Below are 23,191 nucleotides of genomic sequence, written 5' to 3'. Positions count from 1 at the left end.
GATTGTTGTAAGGAGCAAATGCTAGAAGAAAGCCTAAGCTACAGAAAGAAAAATGAAAGAAAGGAAGAAAGAGAGAGGGGGAGGGAGGGAAGAAAGGAAAGAGGGAAGGAAGGAAAAGAAAGAAAAGAAAAAGAAAGGGAGAGAGAGAAAGAAAAGGGAGAAAGAAAAAGAGAAAGGGAGAGAGAAAGAAAGAGAGGTTCAGGTAATTTGGAATAATGTAGTTATTATAAGCTTTGGAGTTACACAAGAGTTTTTTGTTGTTGTTTTTTGTCCGGTTTTCTGGTGGTTAAGTGAAGTGGAGATAAGAGTCTCAGGTTCTTTAGTGCCCGAGCTGGCTTTGAACCACGATCCTCAGATCTCAGCCTCCTGATTAATTAGGATTACAGTAGTGAGCCAAGCACCCAGCTTTGGACACGTTTTCATCTTGATTATACATCTATTTTGTGTGAACTTGGGCAAGGTGTTTTCTCATCTGTGGAAAAACTCACAATAAGAATTTGTGAGTTCTGCCAGGTGCAGTGGCTAACACCTGTAATTCTAAATACTCAGGAGTCTGAGATCTGAGGATCAAGGTTCAAAGCTAGCCCAGGCACAAACGGTCCTGAGACAAAATCTCCAGTTACCCTCTAGAAAAGGGGAAAGGAGTTTTGGCTCTAGGGTAGGTTGGTAGCCTTGAACTGAAGAGATCAGGGACAGCACCCAGGCCAAGTTCAAACCCCATGATCCAAAAACATAAAAAAATAAAAATAAAAAAAAATAAAAGAGTTCTAACTGGGCGCTGGTGGGTCACGACTGTAATCCTAGCTAATCAGGAGGTTGAGATTTGAAGATCAAGCCCCAAGAACCGACAAAACAATAATAACAAAGGAATTTGTGTGGGCTGGGAATGTGACTTAGTGGCAAAGTACTTGCCTAGCATGTATGAAGCCCTGGGTTTGATTCCTCAGTACCACATACACAGAAAAAGCTGCAAGTGGAGCTGTGACTCAAGTAGTAGAGCACTAGGCTTGAGCACAGAGAGGCTCAGAGACAGGGAGCCCAGACCTTGAGTTCAAGCTCCAGAAACAGCAAAAAAAAATAAAATAAAATAAATAATCTGTGAGTTCTGTTAGCCTTAACTATGAAGACTGTGACCTGTACTAAACTCAGGGTCCATATCTCTTGATAACTGCTCAATATAAACGTCAATATGACTTTGGAAAAGGCAAAGGCAAAATGCTGTTGTTGTTTTTCTTGTTTAATTTTTTCTTTTTTTAATTTCAATGCATAGAAGGGTTACAGTTATATTCGCCAGATAGAGGGTGCATTACTTCCCACACACTGATATCCCTTCTTAGGTGTTTGTCCCTATTTCCCTCCCCTCCTACCCCAAAATGCTGGTCTGCAGGAGCCCAGATCCAGGGGGGAAAGAACACGTGACATACCAGGCCCGGTCTTTCCCAGTCATTGCATCAGCCTTGCACAGCCGCCTTTCCAGAAACCGCTTAGGAAATTGATTCGCGCTCGGCTTGATTGGCATGTGCAGTGGCCAATAGCGTCAGGCTATGTTAAGGCGTCGCCGCGCACTTTCCCTCTGTGGGCTCTGATTAGACGCAGCAATGCATGCGGATTATTTGCCCGTGACTGTCTGGGGCGGGTGCAGCTGCGCGCATGCGCCTTGGCGCGGTCGAGGGGAGCGCTGCTGACTGAGGGCGGCCGGCCTGTGGGCACTGCGAGTGGTTCGGGACCGAGACCCTAGGGGGAAACCGTTGAGCCTCGGGAACTGCGGCTGTGGTGAGAGGATCCTGGGGCCTGCGAGGAAAAGGGCAGCGTCTGCAGCAGGGCCCCCGGGCCATGCATCCGTCTGGCCCCAGGGAAGCGAGGCCTGGCGGGGATGGGGGACTTGAGAATGGTGTGGTGGGGTTGGCGTGATTTTTTTTTCCCTGGAGGTGGGGAGGCCTCGCTGGGCTTGCTGAGGACCGAGCAAGTCCAAAGCGAAGAGCACAGTGTCCAAAGCTAAGGTTTTCTCTTCCCTGACTTCAGTCAGGGAAGGACAGGCCTGGGGTTGGGTGGCCGAGATGGATGGAGTCCTGCCAGAAGCCTTTCCCTCAATTCTTACAGAATAGTACGCGGTGAACCTGAAGGGTCATCATGTTCAGCTGCTGTGCGTGTGCGTGTGCGTGATTGTGTGTGATTCAGGGCCTAGCACTGTCCCTTAGCTTTTCATTCAAGGCTGGTGCTCTACTAGAGTCACAACTCCACTTCTGCTTGTTTGGTGGTTAATTGGAGTTAAAAGAGTCTCTTGGACTTGGCTGCTAGGCTGGTTTTAGAGCCATTGCTGTGGCTCTCGCCTGTAATCCTAGCTACTCAGGAGGCTGAGATCTGAGAATCAAGGTTCAAAGCCAGCCTAGGCACAAAAAGACCTGAGACTCTTATCTCTAGTTAACCTCTAGAAAACAGGAAGTGGGGCTTGGTTCAAGGGTAGGGTGGTAGCCTTGGTCTGAAGAACTCAGGGACAACACCCAGGCCCAGGGGTAGAGCTGTAGCCTTGAGAGCTCAGGGTCAGCACCCAGGCAGAGTTCAAGCCCCATGACCCACAAAAAGAGAGAGAGAGAGAGAGAGAGAGACCTTTTAGATATTATCTGAAGGAGGAAATGGTTCTCATCTCTTACAAGTCCAGGTGGTGATGAGTATCCTCAAAAAAAAAAAAAAAAAGCTTGTCACAGGGCCAGAAGTTGGGCTTAGTGGTAAGAGTCATGAAGACCCGGTTTGATTCCTCAGTACAGCACACATAGAAAAAGCCAGAAGTGGTCCTGTGGCTCAGGTGGTAGAGCTCTAGCCTTGGAGAAAGTCCAAGGACAGTGCTCTGGCCCTGAGTTCAAGCCCTAGGACTAGTAATCATCATCATCACTTTCACTTCTCCCCAGCCTTCCTTTCAGGGAAAGCACAATGTATATTAAACAGCTTTGAAGTTGTAAAATTGTCTTATTTCTCTCTTATTTTTCTCCTCGTAGAGGGCCAACATCATCCTCACTCCTTTGTAATTGTTTTTGGAGGTGAGGGGTGCTAAGGAGTGACGCCAAGGCCTTGCACACCCTGTATCACCGAGCCACACCCTCAGTTCCTGTCCTTAGTAATCTACTAAATAGCAGTGAAGGTGGCAGTTTAACAGTTGAGGTTCTAGACAGCTTGGATTATGTCACGATAACATATATTCCTGAACCTTTCAGGCAGACAGTCCTTATGCACTTAGCTCCATCCATGCGTCCACTGTCATTTTCAGCAGCCTTAACAAGACAGCAGAGGACACTAGAGACCCTGACTTTGATGATGTGGAATCTTGCATGATTCTAGATCCATAGCCCAACAGAGGGCTTGAAGGATCTTTTGAGGTCATACACGATAAGGTGTGCCTGTTGTAGTCCTCATGAACTTCAAACTAGGATTAGAACCTAGTTCTCTTGAGCCTCTCTCTCTTCCACGTAAAGACTATAACTATAAGACTGTGAGGGGGCCGGGATTGTGGCCTAGTAATAGACTGCTTCCCTAGCATGCAGGAAGACCTGGGTTCGATTCCTCTGTATCACATATACAGAAAAAACTGGACGTGATGTTGTGGCTCGAGTGGTAGAACTCTAGCCTTGAGAAAGCCCAAGGACAGTGCCCAGACCCTGAGTTCAAGCCCCAGGACTGGCAAAAAAAAAAAAAAAAAACCCAATACTTTAAAAATTTTTTTTATCAGTCCTGGGGCTTGAACTCAGGACCTGGACACTGTCCCTAAACTCTTCAGCTCAAGGCTAGTGCTCTACCATTTGAGCCACAGTACCACTTCCAGTTTTCTAGTGGTTAATTGGAGATAAGACTCTCATAGACTTCAGTCCCCAATTGGCTTTGAGCCATGATCCTCAGATCTCAGCCTCCTGAGTACCTAGGATTACAAGCATGAGCCACCAGTGCTCAGCCAACTATGAGGGTCTTAATCCCACTTTTTGAATTTCTAGCAGTGGACACTCACTATATATTTGTTGAAAGAATGAATGAATGAAGGCATGGCAGTCCACCTCCTGCTCTACTTTGTGTGTTGGTGTATTGAGCCTGTTGTGGTTAGCATGAGAAGAAGAAATAGATGAGGTCGCTGTCTGTTTATTTGTTTGCCAGTCCTGGGGCTTGAACTCAGGGCCTGACCACTGTCTTTAGGCTTTCTCAAGGCTAGAGCTCTACCACATGAGCCACAGCACCACTTCCAGCTTTTTTCTATGAATGTGGTACCGAGGAATCAAATTCAGGGCTTTGTGCATGCTAGGCAAGCACTCTACCAGTAGGCCAAACTCCCGGCCCCAAGGAGCTGGTGTGGGTTGCAGCAGTTTTTGCTTTGATGATGAGTTTACCCTTGAACCTTATACAGGTTTTAGGATCAAACAGCTAACCTGTGACCTGCTTTGTCTTGGCTTGCAAAGCTAGGAGTCTTGTGTGATGCCTGCTTTTAATTTCAGTTCTCCTAATTTTTCTTCATTTCCCCCTCTTTGGTTAGTTCTTTGAAGTGACTTTCAAGATGGACTCACCCCTTACAGCAAGGGAAATCCGGAAGCGATTTATAGATTTCTTCAAGAGAAATGAACACACCTATGTTCATTCATCTGCTACCATCCCATTGGATGATCCCACTTTGCTCTTTGCCAATGCAGGCATGAACCAGGTAAAGATTTTTCCTTTTCATCTTGGCTGTGTGTAGGGGACAGCAGAGCACTAACTGGTTGAAAATACAGCTCTTAGAATCGGACAGAATCCTGTCACTTGTTTTGTGACCTAATGGGACTTTATGTCATAAATTTAACTGTGAAATGAGGAACAATAATAGGGCTTACCTAAAGGTAACAATGAGAAGTGGATAGTAAATCCATAATACAATTAAAATATGTAGCAACTTGATATATAAACTCTTAAATTGAGGTGTGAACAGAGGGCCTTGTATTTGCTAGGTAAGTAGAAGGAAATACCGTCCTTTATTATTATTATTATTATTATTATTATTATTATTATTATTTTGCCAGTACTGGGGTTTGAACTCAGGGCATAGACACTATCCTTGGACACTTTTTGCTAAAGGCTAGCCCTCTGCCACTTGAGCCACAGCGCCACTTCCAGCTTTTTCTGTGTATGTGGTTCTGGGGAATCGAACCCAGGGCTTCGTGCATGCTAAGCAAGTGAGCACGCTACCACTAGGCCATGCTCCTGGTCCTCCCATCACCTTTATTCTCAAGAGAGCACATCAGTTTTAGAATAAGTTCTTCCAGAAGGATGATGTAGTAGAGTGGCTTGCCTAGCAAGTGTGAGGTCCTGCATTCAAACCCCAGGATTACCAAAAAAAATATATGCAAGTCCTGCACATCAGAGAGTTGTAAAGAAGCCTACATTTCACCAGTTACTCTTTGGCTATTAGGTCTGACAAGCCTTTCAATGAACAGTGGTGACATTAGCAGAGGTAGGGTACTTTGGAGAATTATATTCAAGAGGAAGTTGTTCCAAGGTCAATTGCTTTTGTTCTGGCTGTAATACTGTGTCTTAAAAAATGATCCAACCAGACGCTGGTGGCTCATGCGTATAACCCTAGCTACTCAAGAGGCTGAGATCTGAGGATCATGGTTTAAAGCCAGCCCAGGCCTGAAAAGTCCATAAGACTCTTATCTCCAGTTAACCACCAGAAAACCAGAAGTGGCACTGTGGTTCAAGTAGTAGAGTGCTAGCTTTGAGCTGAAGCAGTCATGGACAGTGCCCAGGCCCAGAGTTCAAGCTCCCTGACCACCAACAACAGCAAAAGTTTCACTATAATATTTCTTTTCTTTTTTTCTGCCTGTCCTGGGGCCTGAACTCAGGGCCTGAGCACTGTCCTTGGGCTTTCTCAAGGCCAGAGCTCTACCACTTGAGCCACAGCACCATTTCTGGCTTTTTGTATGTATGTGGTACCGAGAAATCGAACCCGGGTCTTTGTGTATGCTACGCAAGCACTCTACCACTAGCCCAAACTCCCAGCCTGTCGTTATAATATTTCAAATACGCATTTTCTTTTTCTTAAAATAACCCTCTATTTGCTTTCTCTTTTCCCTCAGTCTCCTAGTCCTCAGCAGCTTTCATTGAGGTTCCTTGTGCTTCATCTTTCTCTCTCTTTTTTTAAATAGTTCAAACCCATCTTTCTGAACACAATTGATCCAACTCACCCTATGGCAAAGCTGAGCAGAGCTGCTAATACCCAGAAATGCATCCGGGCTGGGGGCAAACACAATGATCTGGATGACGTGGGCAAGGATGTCTACCATCACACTTTCTTTGAGATGTTGGGATCCTGGTCTTTTGGAGATTACTTCAAGGTAAGCCCAGCACAGGAGAACTGTTGGAGTTTTGAGTAAATGAGAGTCATTTCCTCCTAGGGAACTGGATTCTACTTGTTTTAAAACATGAAACAGGGGCTAGGAATGTAGTTTAGTGGTAGAGTGCTTGCCTAGCATGCACAAAGCCCTGTGTTCAATTTCTTGGTACCAAAGCTGGAAGAGGCTCTGTGGCTCAAGTGGTAGAATACCAGCCTTGAGCAAAAGTGCTCAAGGACAGTGCCCAGGCCCTGAGTTCAAGCCCCAGGAATGGCTAAAATGAAACAAAAGAGAGGAAGGAACAAAAGCATAAAACATCATCATATAGGAGATGCAGATGTGAAAGGAATTCAGTACTTCTGTGACTTCTTTAAAAATACCTGTAATTTAATGGTTTCAGTCTCTATTTAAATTTCTTATAAAAGTTGACTGCCATTGTGATTGAATTTATGGTAAAGGTATTTGAATTCATGTTCTCAGGATTTGTGACATATGTGTGGTTTGGCCATATTCTATATCTGTCTTCTTGTTCTCTTGGTAGGAACTGGCATGTAAGATGGCTCTGGAACTCCTCACCCAGGAGTTTGGCATTCCAGTTGAAAGACTCTATGTTACTTACTTTGGTGGAGATGAAACAGCTGGCTTAGAACCAGATTTAGAATGCAAACAGATCTGGCAAAATTTGGGGTGAGTGTGCAACCCACTTGCTAGGAATGATTAAACTGTCAGAGTGGAGTTGTGGGACTTAGAATACATTGCCCCATGACTGCTAAAAATACATGTGTCTCATCATATGTAAAAATTCAAATCACAGGCCAGGAGTGTAGCTTAGTGTAGAGTGCACAAAGTCTCTTATCTCCAATAAATTCCAAAAAGGCCAGAAGTGGAGCTGTGGCTCCAGTAGTAGAGCACTCGCCTTGAACAAAACAAACTCAGGGACAGCTCCCAGGCCCTAAATTCACATTCCCCGCCCCCCAAAAAATCTGATTCTATTCAGAATAACCTTTGTGTGTGTGTGTGTGTGTGTGTGTGTGTGTGTGTGTGTGTGTGTGTGTTCCTTTCTAGGGTATATCTAGACTAAATGCATATCATTGTATATTTTATTTAGTTGTGATCCTAACACCTATGTTTTGTATTCTATTGTAGTCATGCTTGAGGAGATCATATGCTGTCCCTTTAGATGAATTTGTAGATTTAATATGAATAATTGCCAAGAATGGGACTATATGGAAATCATAAAGATTTCCTTTTGTGGTAAAAGGAAGTTCAGGAAGAATTCTTACCATTGGCTATAATTGGGCTTAATCTTCCCTGCTCCTGAAGGTTGGATGACACCAAAATCCTACCTGGCAACATGAAGGATAACTTCTGGGAGATGGGTGACACAGGCCCATGTGGCCCCTGCAGTGAGATCCATTATGACCGCATTGGTGGTCGGGACGCCGCACACCTTGTCAATCAAGATGACCCAAACGTCCTAGAGATCTGGAACCTTGTGTTCATCCAGTATAACAGGTAGATGCTATGCTCTGCTCCACTCCTGCTAAGAACAGTCCCTTTCCTGGAGAGTCCCTGCTGTAACTTCCTTTTCTTCTGGTTCCCACAGGGAGACTGATGGGATTCTGAAACCTCTTCCCAAGAAAAGCATTGACACTGGAATGGGCCTGGAGCGACTGGTGTCTGTGTTACAGAACAAGATGTCCAACTATGACACTGACCTCTTTGTTCCTTACTTCGAAGCCATTCAGAAGGTATTAGTCCTGTTATAAATGGAAACTCCTGTGAAAGTTTGCAGGCTGGACTCTTAGCAGTACTGTCAAAGATAAATGATCACGTGCTTTGCCAGCTCCAGGTACCTGTTGCCTACCTCGTTGCTAATAGCATGAGGCTGTAATGGTGAGCCCAGAGGACTGGCTCTTGTTTGTTTGTTTGTTTGTTGCCAGTCCTGGGGCTTGAACTCCGGGCCTGAGCACTGTCCTTGGGCTTTCTCAAGGCTAGTGTTCTTCCACTTGAGCCACAGCACCATTTCTGGCATTTTTCATGTATGCAGTACCAAGGAATCAAACCTGGTCTTTGTGCATGTTAGGCAAGCACTCTACCACTAGGCTATGCTCCCGGCTCTCTTTATTCCCCTGGGGTTATAAGATCTGGCAATGCAGTCATCTTTTCTCTTGATGCTTCTCCGTCCTCCAGAAACCTCCTTGGGCAGAGCAGCCCCCAAAGGGCTGTCTCATGATGTGCCATCTTCTGTGTTTCCCTGTAGGGCACAGGTGCCCGGCCATATACTGGGAAAGTCGGTGCCGATGACGTTGATGGGATTGACATGGCCTACAGGGTGCTGGCTGACCATGCTCGGACCATCACTGTGGCACTGGCTGACGGCGGTCGGCCTGACAACACAGGGAGGGGGTGAGTAGATGTTATGCTCTGGATTTGAACTGTGAGTATGGGAACTATATGAAATGTACTTTTTTTGTGTGTTCGGGTGGGTAGAAGATCAGTACTTTCTTATCCCATTCCTATTAAAGGGTGTTTCGGGTTTTATTCAAGACATGCTGCCATTAGAGAAATACAGAAAATAAGGATTATATTTAAGGTTGCCTGATGGGGTCTTGGCATGGGCATGTTAGGAGCAAATGTTGAAGTAGCCCTAAGAAACTCCATTACTGACAGACAGGGCCTAGCGTCACATTCATGTGTTCTCATTTTGCCTTTTGTGATAACCAAACATGGAAGGACTACATAACTAGGGCTTTCCCTAGGTAATCCTTGACATAGAGTTGTAAATATGTTACTGCGTTTATGCTTGAATTAATACAAGGAGCTGGGCACTAGTGGCTCATGCCTGTAATCCTAGCTACTCGAGAGGCTGAGATCTGAGGATCACAGTTCAAAGCCAGCCCCAGCACAAAAGTCCCGTGAGACTCTTATCTCCAATTAACTACCAGAAAACCAGAAATGGCGCTGTAGCTCAAGTGGTAGAGTGCTAGCCTTGAACTGAAGAACTCAGGGACAGTGCACTGCATTGTCCCTGAGTTCAAGCCCCATGACCAACTTAAAAAAAAAAAATTGAGGGATCTTGGAGTATACAAAGGGATGCAGGCTTGGGCTAGAAGAAAACAAACTGTAAGAGCAGAACAGAAAGGTGGTCGTTGGGCCCAGGAGCATAGCCGAGTAATAAGAGTGCTCACTTAGAATGCATGAAGCCCTGGGTTCGATTCTTCAGTACCTTATACGCAGAAAAAGCTGGAAGTGGTGCTGTGGCTGCCTTGAGCAAAAAGTGTGCAAGGACAGTGCCCAGGCCCTGAGTTCAAGTCTCAGGGCTGACAAAAAAAAAAAGTTGGTCATATTACTTTACTTTGGGTAGAATTCCAAAGGAGCTAGGACAGAGCCATGTTGTGTAGCAGGGCACTAGTGTCTGCCCCTTACAGGTACGTGTTACGACGGATTCTCCGCCGGGCTGTTCGCTACTCCCATGAGAAACTCAATGCCAGCAGGGGTTTCTTTGCTACGTTGGTTGATGTTGTTGTCCAATCCCTGGTACGTGTAACTCACTGCTTGCCTCTTATGTGCTGCAGTCACTCTACTAAAAGGGGCAGGGTAGGCAGGGGTATAGTAATAATGGGTTTGTAATGGGAGTCCCAGAATAGCCTCTGACTTCATTGAGCTTTATCAGGGAGATGCGTTTCCCGAGCTAAAGAAGGACCCAGATATGGTGAAAGACATCATTAATGAAGAAGAAGTGCAGTTTCTGAAGACGCTAAGCAGGGGGCGTCGCATCCTGGACCGAAAAATTCAAAGCCTGGGAGATTGTAAGACCATTCCGGGTAAGGCCTGGCTTTGTGCCTGCTCTCTCTGGGCTGTGACATTCTGGGAAAGGCAATTTTTTTTTCACAAATTGACACTAGATTCTGATGTCCATTGAGGTTGAGCAAAGATGGTTAAACTGCTTTTAGTATAAAGTAGGATATTTAATAATTTAATACTTTAAGATAATAAAAGTAGTAATTTGTTGTGGTGGGATATTTAAACAATACAGAAAAAGTAAAAATCCTTTCCCAAGTTCATTTCTCAGAGGTAACATCTTTTAGGAGTGTAGTGTAAACCTAAGCATGGTGGCACAGGCCTGTAATTCCAGCACTTGGGATGAGAAAGATTTGGACCAGCCTAGCTACATATTGAGACTATGTCTACAACAACAACAAAAAATTGTTTAGAAATGTCACAGTGATATTCCCCCCTTACATAGCTAATATATGCTAATTAAAAAAGAAGTCTGGGGACCGGGAGTTTGGCCTAGTGGTTAAAGTGCTTGCCTAGCATGCATGAATACCCGGGATCGATTCCTCGGTACCACATACATAGAAAAAAGCTGGAAGTGGTGCTGAGGCTCAAGTGGTAGAGCTCTAGCCTTGAGAAAGTCCAAGGACAGTGCTCAGGCCTTGAGCTCAAGCCCAGGACTGGCAAAAAAAAAAAAAAAGAAGTCTGATGTGTAGCTATTAAGATATTACATAGTTTATTCCATTTACATGTTAATTCTTATAGATATTTGCATCTATATATGCACACACGCACACACATATGTACATATATAAATTTTTATTTTATTTAATGTTTATGTAGGTACTAGTACTAGAACTTGAACTTAGAGACTGGTGTCCCTGAGCTTCTTTTTGTTCAAGGCTATTCCTATCACTTGAGGCACACCTGCATTTCTAGCTTGTTTTGGTTGTTTGTTGGAGATAAGAGTCACGGGCTCTCCTCTCTGGGCTGGCTTCAAACTGCAATTCTCAGATCTCAGCCTCCTGAGATCAGCTTAGGTTTACAGGTGTTATTCACCAGTGCTTGGCCTATGTCTGTTTTTGTTTTCTGTTTGTTTGTTTTCAGGTAAAGATGTATCATTTTATAATTTGCTTAGATTTTTTTCTTTTTTCTTTTTCCTTTTTTTTTTCTTTCTTTTTCTTTCTTTTTTTTTTTTCCCAGTCCTGGCCTTGAGCTCATGGTCTGAGCACTGTTGTTGGACTTTCTCAAGGCTAGAGCTCTACCACTTGAGCCTCAGCACCACTTCTGGCTTTTTTTCTATGTATGTGATAGGAATAGAAACCAGGTCTTTATGCATGCTAGGCAAGCACTCTACCACTAGGCCAAACTCCTGGCTCTAGATTTTTTTTCTTTTTACTGATGTATTATATATAAAGAAGAAGTTCTGATTCATCGGAACTTTGCCAGGAGACCTCCTAGAGCTTTATAATGTCAGTGGTTCAAGGTAGGGCATGATGGGTATTCTGACAGGCCTACAGGGATAAGACTGATTTTCATTGCCTCAGATCCCTTTTCTAATCCATCATCTTCCTGAGAAAGCTGGGCATGGAAGGACAGGGCTGCCCATGTTATTTTGATCTCATTTCTTTGATGCTGTAGGAGACACGGCTTGGCTCTTGTATGACACTTACGGATTCCCCGTGGATCTCACTGGACTGATTGCTGAGGAGAAGGGCATGGTGGTAGACATGGATGGCTTTGAAGAGGAGAGGAAACTGGCTCAGGTACTGAATGTGGAGAGAGAGCAGGGCACTCAACCCAGGCAAGACTTGACTGCAAATATGACATTCCTTTTATTGAAGGTTCAGAATTCTTTCCCTAGACCAGCTGGTGGCAATTCTGCTCCCAGAGGCCACTTAGCAATAATGTATGAGGCATTTCTAGGCAAATGCTCATCTTGTTGGCAGACTCCAGGGGTGTTGCTATAGTAACCCCTCCAACAAAGAATATACTTTAACCTCTGTATACTTCAGCAAGTTGAATTCTTTTTTTTTTTTTTTTTTTTGCCAGTTTTGTGCTTTAAGGCCTGGGCACTGGCCTTGGACACTTTTTGCTCAAGGCTAGTGCTCTGCCACTTGAGTCACAGCACCACTTCCAGCTTATTCTGTGTATATGGTACCATGGAGTGGAACCCAGGGCTTTATGCATGCTAGGCGAGCACTCTACCACTGGGCTATGCTCCTGGCCCCCAAGTTTGAATTCTTTAAAGTTCTTTTTCCCCTATTTTAAAGTAATTAGTGCCTGTTTCTCTTCCTGGCAGCTGAAGTCACAGGGCAAGGGAGCAGGTGGTGAAGACCTCATTATGCTGGACATTTATGCCATCGAAGAGCTCCGGGCAAAGGGTTTAGAAGCCACAGACGACTCACCAAAGTACAATTACCATTCGGACTCCAGCGGCAGCTATGGTACGTTCTGGAGGTCCTTCTGGTTCTGTTTGTCCTTAGCTTGGGGATTTGAGAGACGCGTCTCAAGTTCTCAGCATCCTCTGCTGTGTGCTCTCGTGCTCTGCACTTTCATTCCGTACGCACTCTTGTCCAGTGGTTTTCCTAACTTTGTTTTGCAATAATAGTGAGAGGAAGTTGTAAGGGGAAAAAAAAAAAAGATTAAAAAAAAAACAAAACTGTAGGGAGAGCCCCTGAAACCTTCATTCACCAGTGTCCTGTAACTGTACAAACTTACAGAAAACTAGACAAGAGACCTTGAAACAATCCACAATGGCTACAGAATTTTGCATCATATAATAGCATTCTAAAGAAACAGCCAAGAGGGGCGTGGAGCATAGCCTAGTGGTAGATTGCTTGCCTAGCATACACCAAGTCCTGGGTTTGATTCTTCAGCACTACATACTCAGAAAAAGCTGGAAGTAGTACTGTGGCTGAAGGGGCGGGGCACTTGAACAAAAAGTGTCCAAGGAAGTTCAAGGCCTAGGACTGACAAAGAAAAAGGAAAATTTTTTTTTTTTTTTTTTTTTTTTTTTTTTTTGCCAGTCCTGGGCTTGAGCTCAGGGCCTGAGCCCTGTCCTTGGACTTTCTCAAGGCTAGCACTCTACCACTTGAACCTCAGCACCATTTCCGGCTTTTGTCTATGTATGTGGTACCAAGGAATCGAACCTCGGTCTTCGTGCATGCTAGGCAAGCACTTTAACCACTAGGCCAAACTCCCGGTCCCGAAAAAGGAAAATTTTTAAAAAGAAACAGCCAGGGGCCGGGAGTTTGGCCTAGTGGTAGAGTGCTTGCCTAGCATGCACAAAGACTGGGGTTCCATTCCTTGGTACCACATTCATAGAAAAAAGCCAGAAGTGGTGCTGAGGCTCAAGTGGTAGAGCTCTAGCCTTGAGAAAGTCCAAGGACAGTGTTCAGCCCCTGAGCTCAGGACTGGCAAAGAAAAAAAAAAAAGAAAGAAAGAAGGAAGGAAGGAGAGAGAGAGGGAGAGATAGAGAGAGGGAGAGAGAGAGAGAGAGAAGCAGCCAGAAACTGGGCATGGTGGCTCACTTCTGTAATCCTAGCTAATCAGGAGGCTGTGGTCTGAAGATAACAGTTCAAAGCCAGCCTGGGCACTAAGGACATGAGACTCTTATCTCCAATTAACCACTAGAAAATGGGAAGTGTTTCTATGGCTCAATGGGTAGGGTGGTAGCCTTGATCTGAAGAGCTCAGAAACAGTGCCCAGGCCCAGAGTCCAAGCCCCATAACTGACAAAAAAAAAAAAAAAAAGAGCCAGGTGCAGGTGGCTCAAACTGGTAATCCTAGCTATTCAGGATTGTGGTTCAAAGCCATCCCAGGCAGGAGAGTCCATGAGACTATTTCGAGTTAACCATCAAAAAACCGGAAGTGGCACTGTGGGCTCAGAGTGGTAGTGGAAAAGCTCCTGAGTTTAAAGCACACTACTTACAACAACAAAAAACCCAGTGTTTTTAGTTTGTTGTTCTGACAGTTTCTATACCAAAATCTAAACAAGTTAAACACGCATTGATTTTGTTTACTTTTTTTGTTTGCTTGTTTGAGTTCTAGTGTAACCACTGTCTAGTTTTCTTAGAGCGATCTCAGTGCTACCATTGGAAGTCTGCAACCCTGGAAACTGACTGTCCCAGTTTCCTGGGACAAAAAGTTACCAAGCTAAGCTTTAATTCTTTAGGGAGAACTCAGGAGGCTAGTTTGTTGCTGTTGTTACTGTTACTGTTTTGTTTTGTGGATTATAATGGGCTTGCTTCCAGAATAAAATTAGACAATTGGTCCTAAGAAAAGTTGAGAAGTAGTTCAGTAAAGACCAGGTACGGGGGCCGGGAGTTTGGCCTAGTGGTTAAAGTGCTTGCCTAGCACGCATGAAGACCCAGGTTCGATTCCTTGGTACCACATACATAGAAAAAAGCTGGAAGTGGTAGAGGCTCAAGTGGTAGAGCTCTAGCCTTGAGAAAGTCCAAGGACAGTGCTCAGGCCCTGAGCTCAAGCCCAAGACTGACAAAAAAAAAAAAAAAAAAAGACCAGGTACGAATTTATGAATAAGACTGGGAGTACAGCTCTGGTTGAGTGTTTGTGCAACATCTTGGTTGGATCCTAATATGAAATATGTGTGTGTGTGTATCTGTGATCAACAAAGTTACTGATTATCCTCTCCTCTGCCTTTCCATGGAGCAGTGTTTGAGAACATAGTGGCTACAGTGCTGGCTCTGCGCAGGGAGAAGATGTTTGTGGAAGAGGTGTCCACCGGCCAGGAGTGTGGCGTGGTACTGGACAAGACCTGTTTCTACGCTGAGCAGGGAGGGCAGATCTATGATGAAGGCTACCTCGTGAAGGTCGATGACAGCAGTGATGATGTGAGCCGTTACTTCCTCCTTGTTAGCCAGGGAGGGCCCAGTGGGCCCAGGAGCATCTTTGGCTCCTTAGCTTTCTGCCCCTAAGGGAGCAGACACATCATAAGCCCAGGTTGGGTTCTGTTGTTAATGTTTCTACAACTGAGGAAGTTGTATCTTGGCCCTTGGGGACCCTTGTAAGAGAATTCTTACCAGCAGGATATAAAGGCTGACCCTCGGTTTTTACATACCTTCCTTAATGAGGAACGGCAGCTCTCTGCTCACAAACATTCTTGTTGCAAGTTCTGCCCCTCCCAACATTGGTCTTATTAGGGATCTGGCTTCTAACAATAGCTTTTTGGGTCCTCATTGTTATTTGTATTTGTGCATAACTAATGGTAGTACATATATGTATATACATATGGGTTACTATTAAAAGTTCTTTTTTGTGTGTTTTTTTTCCAGTCCTGGAACTTGAACTTAGCACCTGTCCTTGGGCTTTTTCCTTAAGGCTAGCGCTCTGCCACTTGAGTCACAGCACCAATTCTTGCTTTTCTATCAATGTAGTACGAAGAAATTCAACCCCGGTCTTTGTGCATGCTAGGCAAGCACTCTAGCACTTGGCCAAACTCCCAGCCCTAAAGCTTTTCATAGATAATATAATTTTATTTTTTGTTGTCCTTGGGCTTGAAGTTGGGCCCTGGGCACTGTCCCTGAGTTCTTTTGCTCCAGGCTAGTACTCTACCACAGCACACTTCCTGTGTGTATAATTTTATACAGTATGAAGAGAGATTTGTGTGCATGTATGTGTGTGCACATATATATATGCATGTATTTGTGTATATATGTATACATATATACATTATACATACATGTGTGTGTGTGTGTGTGTTTGAATTTATGTACATAGTGCATACTTTTTGACTATTTACTGGTCTCCTCGACCCCTAGAAAACTGAATTTACAGTGAAGAATGCACAGGTGCGAGGAGGATATGTGCTGCACATAGGAACAATCTACGGCAGCCTGAAAGTGGGCGATCAAGTCCGGCTGTTCCTTGATGAGGTGAGTTGCATTATGCTGTACCCCACCGGACTAGTCAGTAAGCAGCTCCTGTGACTTTAGATTAGCTATCACTTTTGTCCTTCCTATAAGAAATCGTACGCACAGTGCAGGAGTAAATTGTAGTGCATTTTGCATTTGGTGGATTTGTAGGGTGTGTATAACAACCCTGGGGGGTCCCTAATACCAGGGACTTACACTCACATCCTGTAGACCTCTCTCACAGAGAGGAGCCAGATGTAGTGGCACATATACTCACAGCTAAGGCAAAAGGACTGCAGGAAGAGACTATTCAAGGCCAACTTGGAAAATATAGTGGTACCCTATCTCAACAAAGGTGTGGGTGGAGGGGGACTGAAATAATAGTTCAGTGGGAGGGCACTTGCCTAGTATGTTCAAGGCCCTGGGTTTGATCCCCAGCACAGAAATGGCAAAGGGGAAAAAATAAAATAGAAAGAAGCAAAACTATCTAGAACTGGTGGCTAACCTAGGCAGAAAAATCTGTGAGGCTTGTCAAAATAATAAACAAAGAATCACTTCTCACGTCCTCTCAGCCAGGATTTGGTCACATGGCCACACTGCTAAGAAATGAGGTTTTCGCTCTGACCATCCATGTGTTGAACTAAAAATTCTTGGAGACTGATGGCAGTCTGACCTCTTGTATCTCCCCTTTATAGCCCCGGCGGAGACCCGTAATGAGCAACCACACAGCTACCCACATTCTGAACTTTGCCCTGCGCTCGGTGCTTGGGGAGGCTGATCAGAAAGGCTCACTGGTTGCTCCTGACCGCCTTCGCTTCGACTTCACTGCCAAGGGAGCCATGTCTACGCAGCAGATCAAGAAGGCTGAAGAGATTGCTAACGAGATGATTGAGGCAGCCAAGGTATCTTAGCCTAGATCTTGAGGCTCCTGGGTCATAAACCTCACTCTTCTGCAGCATCGCAGGGGCCCAGCAGTCCACATGCTTACCCTCTGCTGTGCCATGATCTGTTTTACACATAGATTTGCTAAAGCACTGTCATATAACACTTGCTCACAGTTTAACAACAAAGTTGGCAATGTCTGCCTCTTGACTCCCTTGCGCTTGCACATGACACATTATTTCCAAAGGCTCAGGGAATGTGCCAGGCAGAGCCAGGGTCAGATCCTTAGAATCTTTTCTGCAGAATTGTGCTTGCTATGCTGCCTCTTACTGCAGCTTTTGAGAGTTTTTTTCCCTAGCATCTTTTCCTATTTTCTTTCTATGGCAGCCCGTCTACACCCAGGATTGTCCCCTGGCAGCAGCGAAAGCTATCCAGGGCCTGCGTGCAGTGTTTGATGAGACCTATCCTGACCCTGTGCGAGTCGTCTCCATTGGGGTCCCAGTGTCTGACCTGTTGGATGACCCCTCTGGGCCTGCTGGCTCTCTCACTTCGGTTGAATTCTGTGGGGGAACGTGAGTACCACAGGAAGAACAGCAATAAGGGACATCAGTACCTTTGAGGATGAGTCATTTTCTTCCGTTGTCACACAAAGATAGAATCCAGGGTTTTACATACCCCAAGGAAAGTACTTTACCTCTAACTTCCATCCCCATTCCTGTAGTTGGAATGAAGTCCTCAGAAATATACTTGGCAAGTAGCAATCTCCAGAATCTTGGCATCCTAGTGCTTCACTCAGGTCACTTAGTGTCTGATTAATATTCTTGAGTTTTTGATCAAATGTTCTTCCTAGGCCAGGTGAGGTGGCTCATGCCTGAATTCCTAGCTACTGAGGAGGCTAAGATCTGAGGATCAAGGTTCAAAGCCAGCCTGGGTAATACAAAGCCCGCTGAGAGACTCTTATCTCCAATTAATCACTAGAAAATGGGAAGTGGGGCTTGTCTCAAGGGTAGGGTGGTAATGTTGAGCTGAAGAGCTCAGGGACAGCATCTAGGCCCATGGATAGGCTGGTAGCCTTGAGATGAAGAGCTCAGGGATAGCTCCCAGGCCAGAGTTCAAGCCCCATGACCCCACGCAAAAAAAAAAAAAATGTTCTTCCTAGGAAGAGAAGGTGAAAGAGCTTGTGTACATACTTACTGCATAATTGTGGTATGGAAACTCACAATTCACAGTGTAGAGTGCTTGTGGAGCTCCTGCTCTATTCCCAGCTCCCCCATTCCTGGAGCCCATCTCATTCCCATTGAATCCATGGCCTTGTGGTAGATCTGTCAGCTGGCTTAGAAGAACCAGTCTTCCAGCTTGGATACTTTGGTAGCTCATGGGAGTGTTTTGGGGAAACATCATGATGAAAATTGAAAATTCTTTGTTGCAAAAGAAACCCAGTATTAAAAAAAAAACAAAACAAAAACAAAAACCAATGCCTTGAATAATCCCAGAAGTATGCTTCTGTATGTTTCAGGCAGACAGCACAGATGGTGTAGAGGAGTGGAATCTGAGAGGTTAAGTTCTAGGCTGTTGCCCCCTTAAATTGGGCCTTCTGGTGCATTCCACACTTGAGCCTGAAATACCTCTTCCATTCGAGCTACACTTCCAACCCTTTTTTTTTTTTTTTTTTTTTTTGCTGGTCCTAGGGCTTGAATTCAGGGCCTGAGGAATGGCCTTGGGCTTCTTAAGACGAGAACTCTACCACTTGAACCACAGCCCCACTAATGGCTCTATGTATGTAGTATCTTGGAATTGAACCCAGGTCTAAGTCCATGCACTCTACCACTAGGCCAAACTCCTGGCCCCAATAAACCAGAAACAGAAGTGTAGCTCAAGTGGTAGAGCACTGTCCTTGAGAACAATAGGTAGGGACAGTGCCTAGGCCCTGAGTTCAAGCCCTGGGACTGGCACCCAAAAAAAAAAAAATGCCGAGAGAGGGCCAGGCATTCAAGCCTTAGTACCAGCATGAGCATACCACACGACGCACACAAAGACTTATTTGCTTAAAGGACTGGAGTAAGATTTTTCTTTGGAGGGGGGCGTAGTGACGAGGGGTTCTGGAGCCCTTCTTTTTCTATTATCAGTGATGAGGGTTTCTGGAGCCCTTCTTTTTCTATTATCAGTTGAGCCATGGTACCACTTCTGGTTTTTTTGGTGGTTACTTGGAATAGAATCTTGGAGTTTTCCTGCTCAGGCTGGCTTTGAATCACAATCCTCAGATCTAGAATTGCAGTCGTAAGCCACCAGTGCCTGATTTGTAGTGAGATTTTTAAAGTAATCATACAATGTTCTCACCTAGTGAGTATGGATATAAAAATATAGCCATTTACACATGAGGAAATAGCCTCCGAGAGAAGGGAGATGGTGTCTTGTTCTGAGCCAGGACATCATCAAACCCAAGCTTTCTCTGCTCTCTTCCCCTTCCTCCTATTTCTTTTGCCTTTGTTTAAACACTATGCTTTGGAAAATTGTCTTAAATGGTGGGGTCTTCAAGCCATGTTCCCTGCCAAGGGCTCCTGGACTTCCTCTTCACTGAGGCCTTTTTGTTCCGCCTCAGGCATCTGCAGAACTCAAGTCATGCAGGAGCCTTTGTGATTGTGACTGAAGAAGCTATTGCCAAGGGTATCCGAAGAATTGTTGCTGTCACGGGTGCTGAAGCACAGAAGGTGAGCAGATCGGGCTCGTGTGGGGCTTAGATAAATAAACATTCTGCAACTGCTGCAGTGAGAAGGTACAGACTGCCATCTGCAGATGTTCTCCACTTCCCTTGCCTGGCAGAAACAAGTGACCACTGCTGTGGTGTTTAATCTTTGGAATATTTGAGTGTACCTAGTATGAGGTGCTAGCATAAAGAATCAGTTGCTCTGGAACCCGGGGCAGTGGCTCACACCTGTAATCCTAGCTACTCAGGAGACTGAGATTGGAAGGACCTGAGACTCTTAGCTCCAATTTGACATCTAGAAAACAGGAAGTGGGGCTTGGCTCTGGGTAGAGCGGTAGCCTTGAGCTGAAGAGTTCAGGGACAGCGCCCAGGCTGAGTTCAAGCCCCATGACCCACCAAAAAAAAAAAAAAAGAATCAATTGCTCTGGCATTGAGAACCTAGCTTGATTGAATCTTGAGAGTTGATCATTTCTTAAGAGTGAAAAAGGCTCCTGATAGGTAAGTTCCCTGATTTAGCATCCAGACCTTCCCGATGGCTTTGTGAGGCAGTACTCTTTTTCTGGGCCAGGAGGCTACCAGCATTTGCTCCCTGAAAGAAAGAAGCTTGTGTCTTGAATATATGTTTTACAGCCTACTATTAGTACTTCCACAGCTGCACACACACTGTTGTCAGACAATTAACCTGCTTAGTTATGGCTCTGATTATCCTCCTCTCAGGCCCTCAGGAAGGCGGACAGCTTGAAGAAATCTCTGTGTGTTATGGATGCCAAAGTAAAGGCCCAGACCGCACCCAATAAGGATGTTCAAAGGGAGATTGCTGATCTTGGCGAGGTAGGGCTGGTCTCCCTTTTGCCTTAGCACCTGTTCCTTATGCCTCAGCAGTAAGACCTGTCCTGTTCTTGAAGAACCCCCCCTAGGAGCCCCTGAGGTCCTGGGTCTCTGTGTTCATTGGACTTCTTTTGTTCTGCAGCTTTGCAAAGGGGTCTCCATGGATCTTCCCAGAGACCTCTGGGCCCTGTTTGCAGCTTCTAGTTCTGTGCCATCTGAATGGCACTTAGAGGGATTTGGGGTAGTATTGGAGGGACCCCATTTCCAAGCCTACCTGGTGTTTCTTACCATTTAGGGCTCCTAATAAGCCCTACCAGACTGTATTCAAGACCTGGTAGTGAGCGGAGTCCTTATTAAACCTCTCCGTTCTCATCCAGCTCTGCTTATGACAGTTGCTGCAGTTGCTCAAACCCAGCAGACACCTTGATGTCTTGAAGGCTTGGTTCACAGACAGAGAAGAATGGGATGGGCTAGAGCCTTATCCTAGCTTCTTGTGGCCCAGACTCCAATGGTTTTCTGGTCCTGGTTTCAGGCCCTGGCCACTGCCGTCATCCCCCAGTGGCAGAAGGATGAACTGCGGGAGACTCTGAAATCTCTGAAGAAGGTCATGGATGACCTAGACCGGGCCAGCAAAGCTGATGTCCAGAAGCGAGTGAGTAGTAGCGGTGTGGGTGGCAGGAGGGAACCAAGAAGGTTCCCTCTGAGAACCTGGAAGGACTGTTGCCTGGGTTTGGGGGTCTGGGCCCTTGGACTGAACAACTACTACTTCTTCTTGTTTTTTGTTTTTGTTTTTGTTTTTGGCCAGTCCTTGAACTCAGGGCCTGAGCACTGTCCTTGGGCTTTTTCAAGCCTAGAGCTCTACCACCTGAGCCACAGCACCACTTCCGGCTTTGTTCTATGTATGTGGTACTAAGGGATCGAACCCGTTTTTGTGCATGCTAGGCAAACACTTTACCAGTAGACCTAACTCCCAACCCCTGCACTGGGACTGAATTTCTTTCCTGGATTTTGTTACAGGTGTTGGAGAAGACGAAGCAGCTCATTGACAGTAACCCAAACCAGCCCCTGGTGATCCTGGAGATGGAGAGTGGCGCCTCGGCCAAGGCAACCAGGGATTGGGGTCCAGGCCTGCTCTGTCTGCCTCGTGCCCCCTTACCTCCTGCCTCATCAGCCCTTTGGTGGCTCATGAGTGGGCTTTGTAGCCCTGGGTTACTCTAGGATTGAGGTCCAGCTGAGCCCTAGGGGAGATCTGGTGGCCCGAAAGGGACCAGCTCCCTGGAGAGGTGGAAGGCAGACCTCGGAGCTAGAGTATGTAGGCAGGGCCCTGTTCTTGGGTTCTTAGCCATATGAGCTCTTTGGGGGCAACACTCCTTCTTGGGAGGGGCTAGGGTGATGTTCTAAGGGTTGAGCTCTGCAAACTTCCTTGTGGAGAGCAAGGTCGCTTGCCCAGAGCTCTGACCTGAAGCCAGGTTCTGTTCACAGGCCCTGAATGAAGCCTTGAAGCTGTTCAAGACACATTCCCCTCAGACATCTGCCATGCTCTTCACCGTGGACAATGAGGCTGGCAAGATCACGTGCCTGTGTCAAGTTCCCCAGGTCAGAACTGCCTGCAGCCTAGCTCCAAACTCTTGAATCCCTAGTGCCAGTGGAAGTGCCGTGTAGCTTCTGAGCTTGGCTCTTAGTGTTTGTTAAGGCCTGTTTGTATATGTGGAGCCCCTATAGGAAACATTTGATACCCTTCCCAACTGTCACTTCTAGTCCCCTTTATCCCAGGCCTTCTTGATGGTGAAAGTTTAACTGTGCTGGCTGATTCCTGGCTTTACCACTTGCCTTTGTTCTGACAGTAGCCAGTAGCTGCTCCCCTGTAACACATGGTAGAGTCCATCTTGACCTTTGGTAGCATCAGCCAGAGTAGGGATGATGTCAACAGGTACTTTATTTATTTATTTATCTATTTATTTATTTAATGAATCATGGGGCTTGAACTAGGCTTTGGTGCTGTCCCTGAGCTCTTCAGCTCAAGGCTACTACCCTACCCTTGAGCCAAGCCCCATTTCCCATTTTCTAGAGGTTAAGTGGAGATAAAAGAGTATCAGGTCCTTTTGTGCCCAGGCAGGCTTTGATCCTTGATCCTCAGATCTCAGCCTCCTGAGTAGCTAGGATTACAGGTGTGAGCCACCATGCCCAGCAACCCATCCTCTGTTCTAATTAATTCCCACTTCCCCATCCTTTCTTCCAGAATGCAGCTAATCGGGGCCTGAAAGCCAGTGAGTGGGTACAGCAAGTGTCAGTCCTGATGGATGGCAAAGGTGGTGGCAAGGATGTGTCTGCCCAGGCCACGGGCAAAAACGTGGGCTGCCTGCAGGAGGCGCTGCAACTGGCCACTTCCTTTGCTCAACTCCGCCTAGGAGATGTCAAGAACTGAGCCAGAAGGACAGCTCTCATTGGAATTGTCTGTCAACCAGATGCATCAGTCTAGCCAGAAGTTTTCCTTCTGCCACAAGGACAGTTGCATTTTGGGACCTTTGAGTAGCCCCATCCGTCCTAACCCAGCAGTAACTGGAACACACCTGGAGCCACTCTGTGACTCAATGTCCCTTTATATTTACTGCTCTGAGCTTTTCACATCAGCACCACCTGTCTAGAACCACTACCCAGGAATTGCTATTTAATTATCCTCATGTTTGTGTCTGCAGGAAGTTTTCTCACCACCTTGAGGATTCTGGGTCTGCAGATAGGAAACCTTTTTAACTGCAGAAAATAAAAGGACCATGTGCAATA

The 23,191-nt window shown here is 45.7% G+C and overlaps 1 protein-coding gene across 1 annotated transcript; it reads left to right on the top strand.

The window, feature by feature from the left end:
• Positions 1–1,651: 1,651 nt before the first annotated feature.
• On the top strand, positions 1,652–23,191 carry Aars1 (alanyl-tRNA synthetase 1). Its single transcript, XM_090357284.1, has 21 exons — positions 1,652–1,773; positions 4,511–4,675; positions 6,156–6,344; positions 6,883–7,028; positions 7,665–7,856; positions 7,948–8,092; positions 8,605–8,750; positions 9,773–9,881; positions 10,018–10,168; positions 11,763–11,887; positions 12,424–12,568; positions 14,798–14,976; positions 15,904–16,017; positions 16,692–16,898; positions 17,266–17,450; positions 19,478–19,586; positions 20,300–20,413; positions 20,943–21,062; positions 21,428–21,514; positions 21,893–22,006; positions 22,650–23,191. The coding sequence occupies exons 2-21, from the start codon at positions 4,532–4,534 to the stop codon at positions 22,833–22,835; spliced, it is 2,907 nt and encodes a 968-aa protein (XP_090213410.1). The 5' UTR covers positions 1,652–1,773; positions 4,511–4,531; the 3' UTR covers positions 22,836–23,191.

This window comes from Megascapheus bottae, chromosome 24, assembly GCF_031878675.1.
Source record: "Megascapheus bottae isolate mThoBot1 chromosome 24, mThoBot2.hap1, whole genome shotgun sequence".
Lineage (NCBI taxonomy): Eukaryota > Metazoa > Chordata > Mammalia > Rodentia > Geomyidae > Megascapheus > Megascapheus bottae.
The sequence above is the reverse complement of the archived record's forward strand: the minus strand, read 5'-3'. Positions and strand labels throughout refer to the sequence as shown.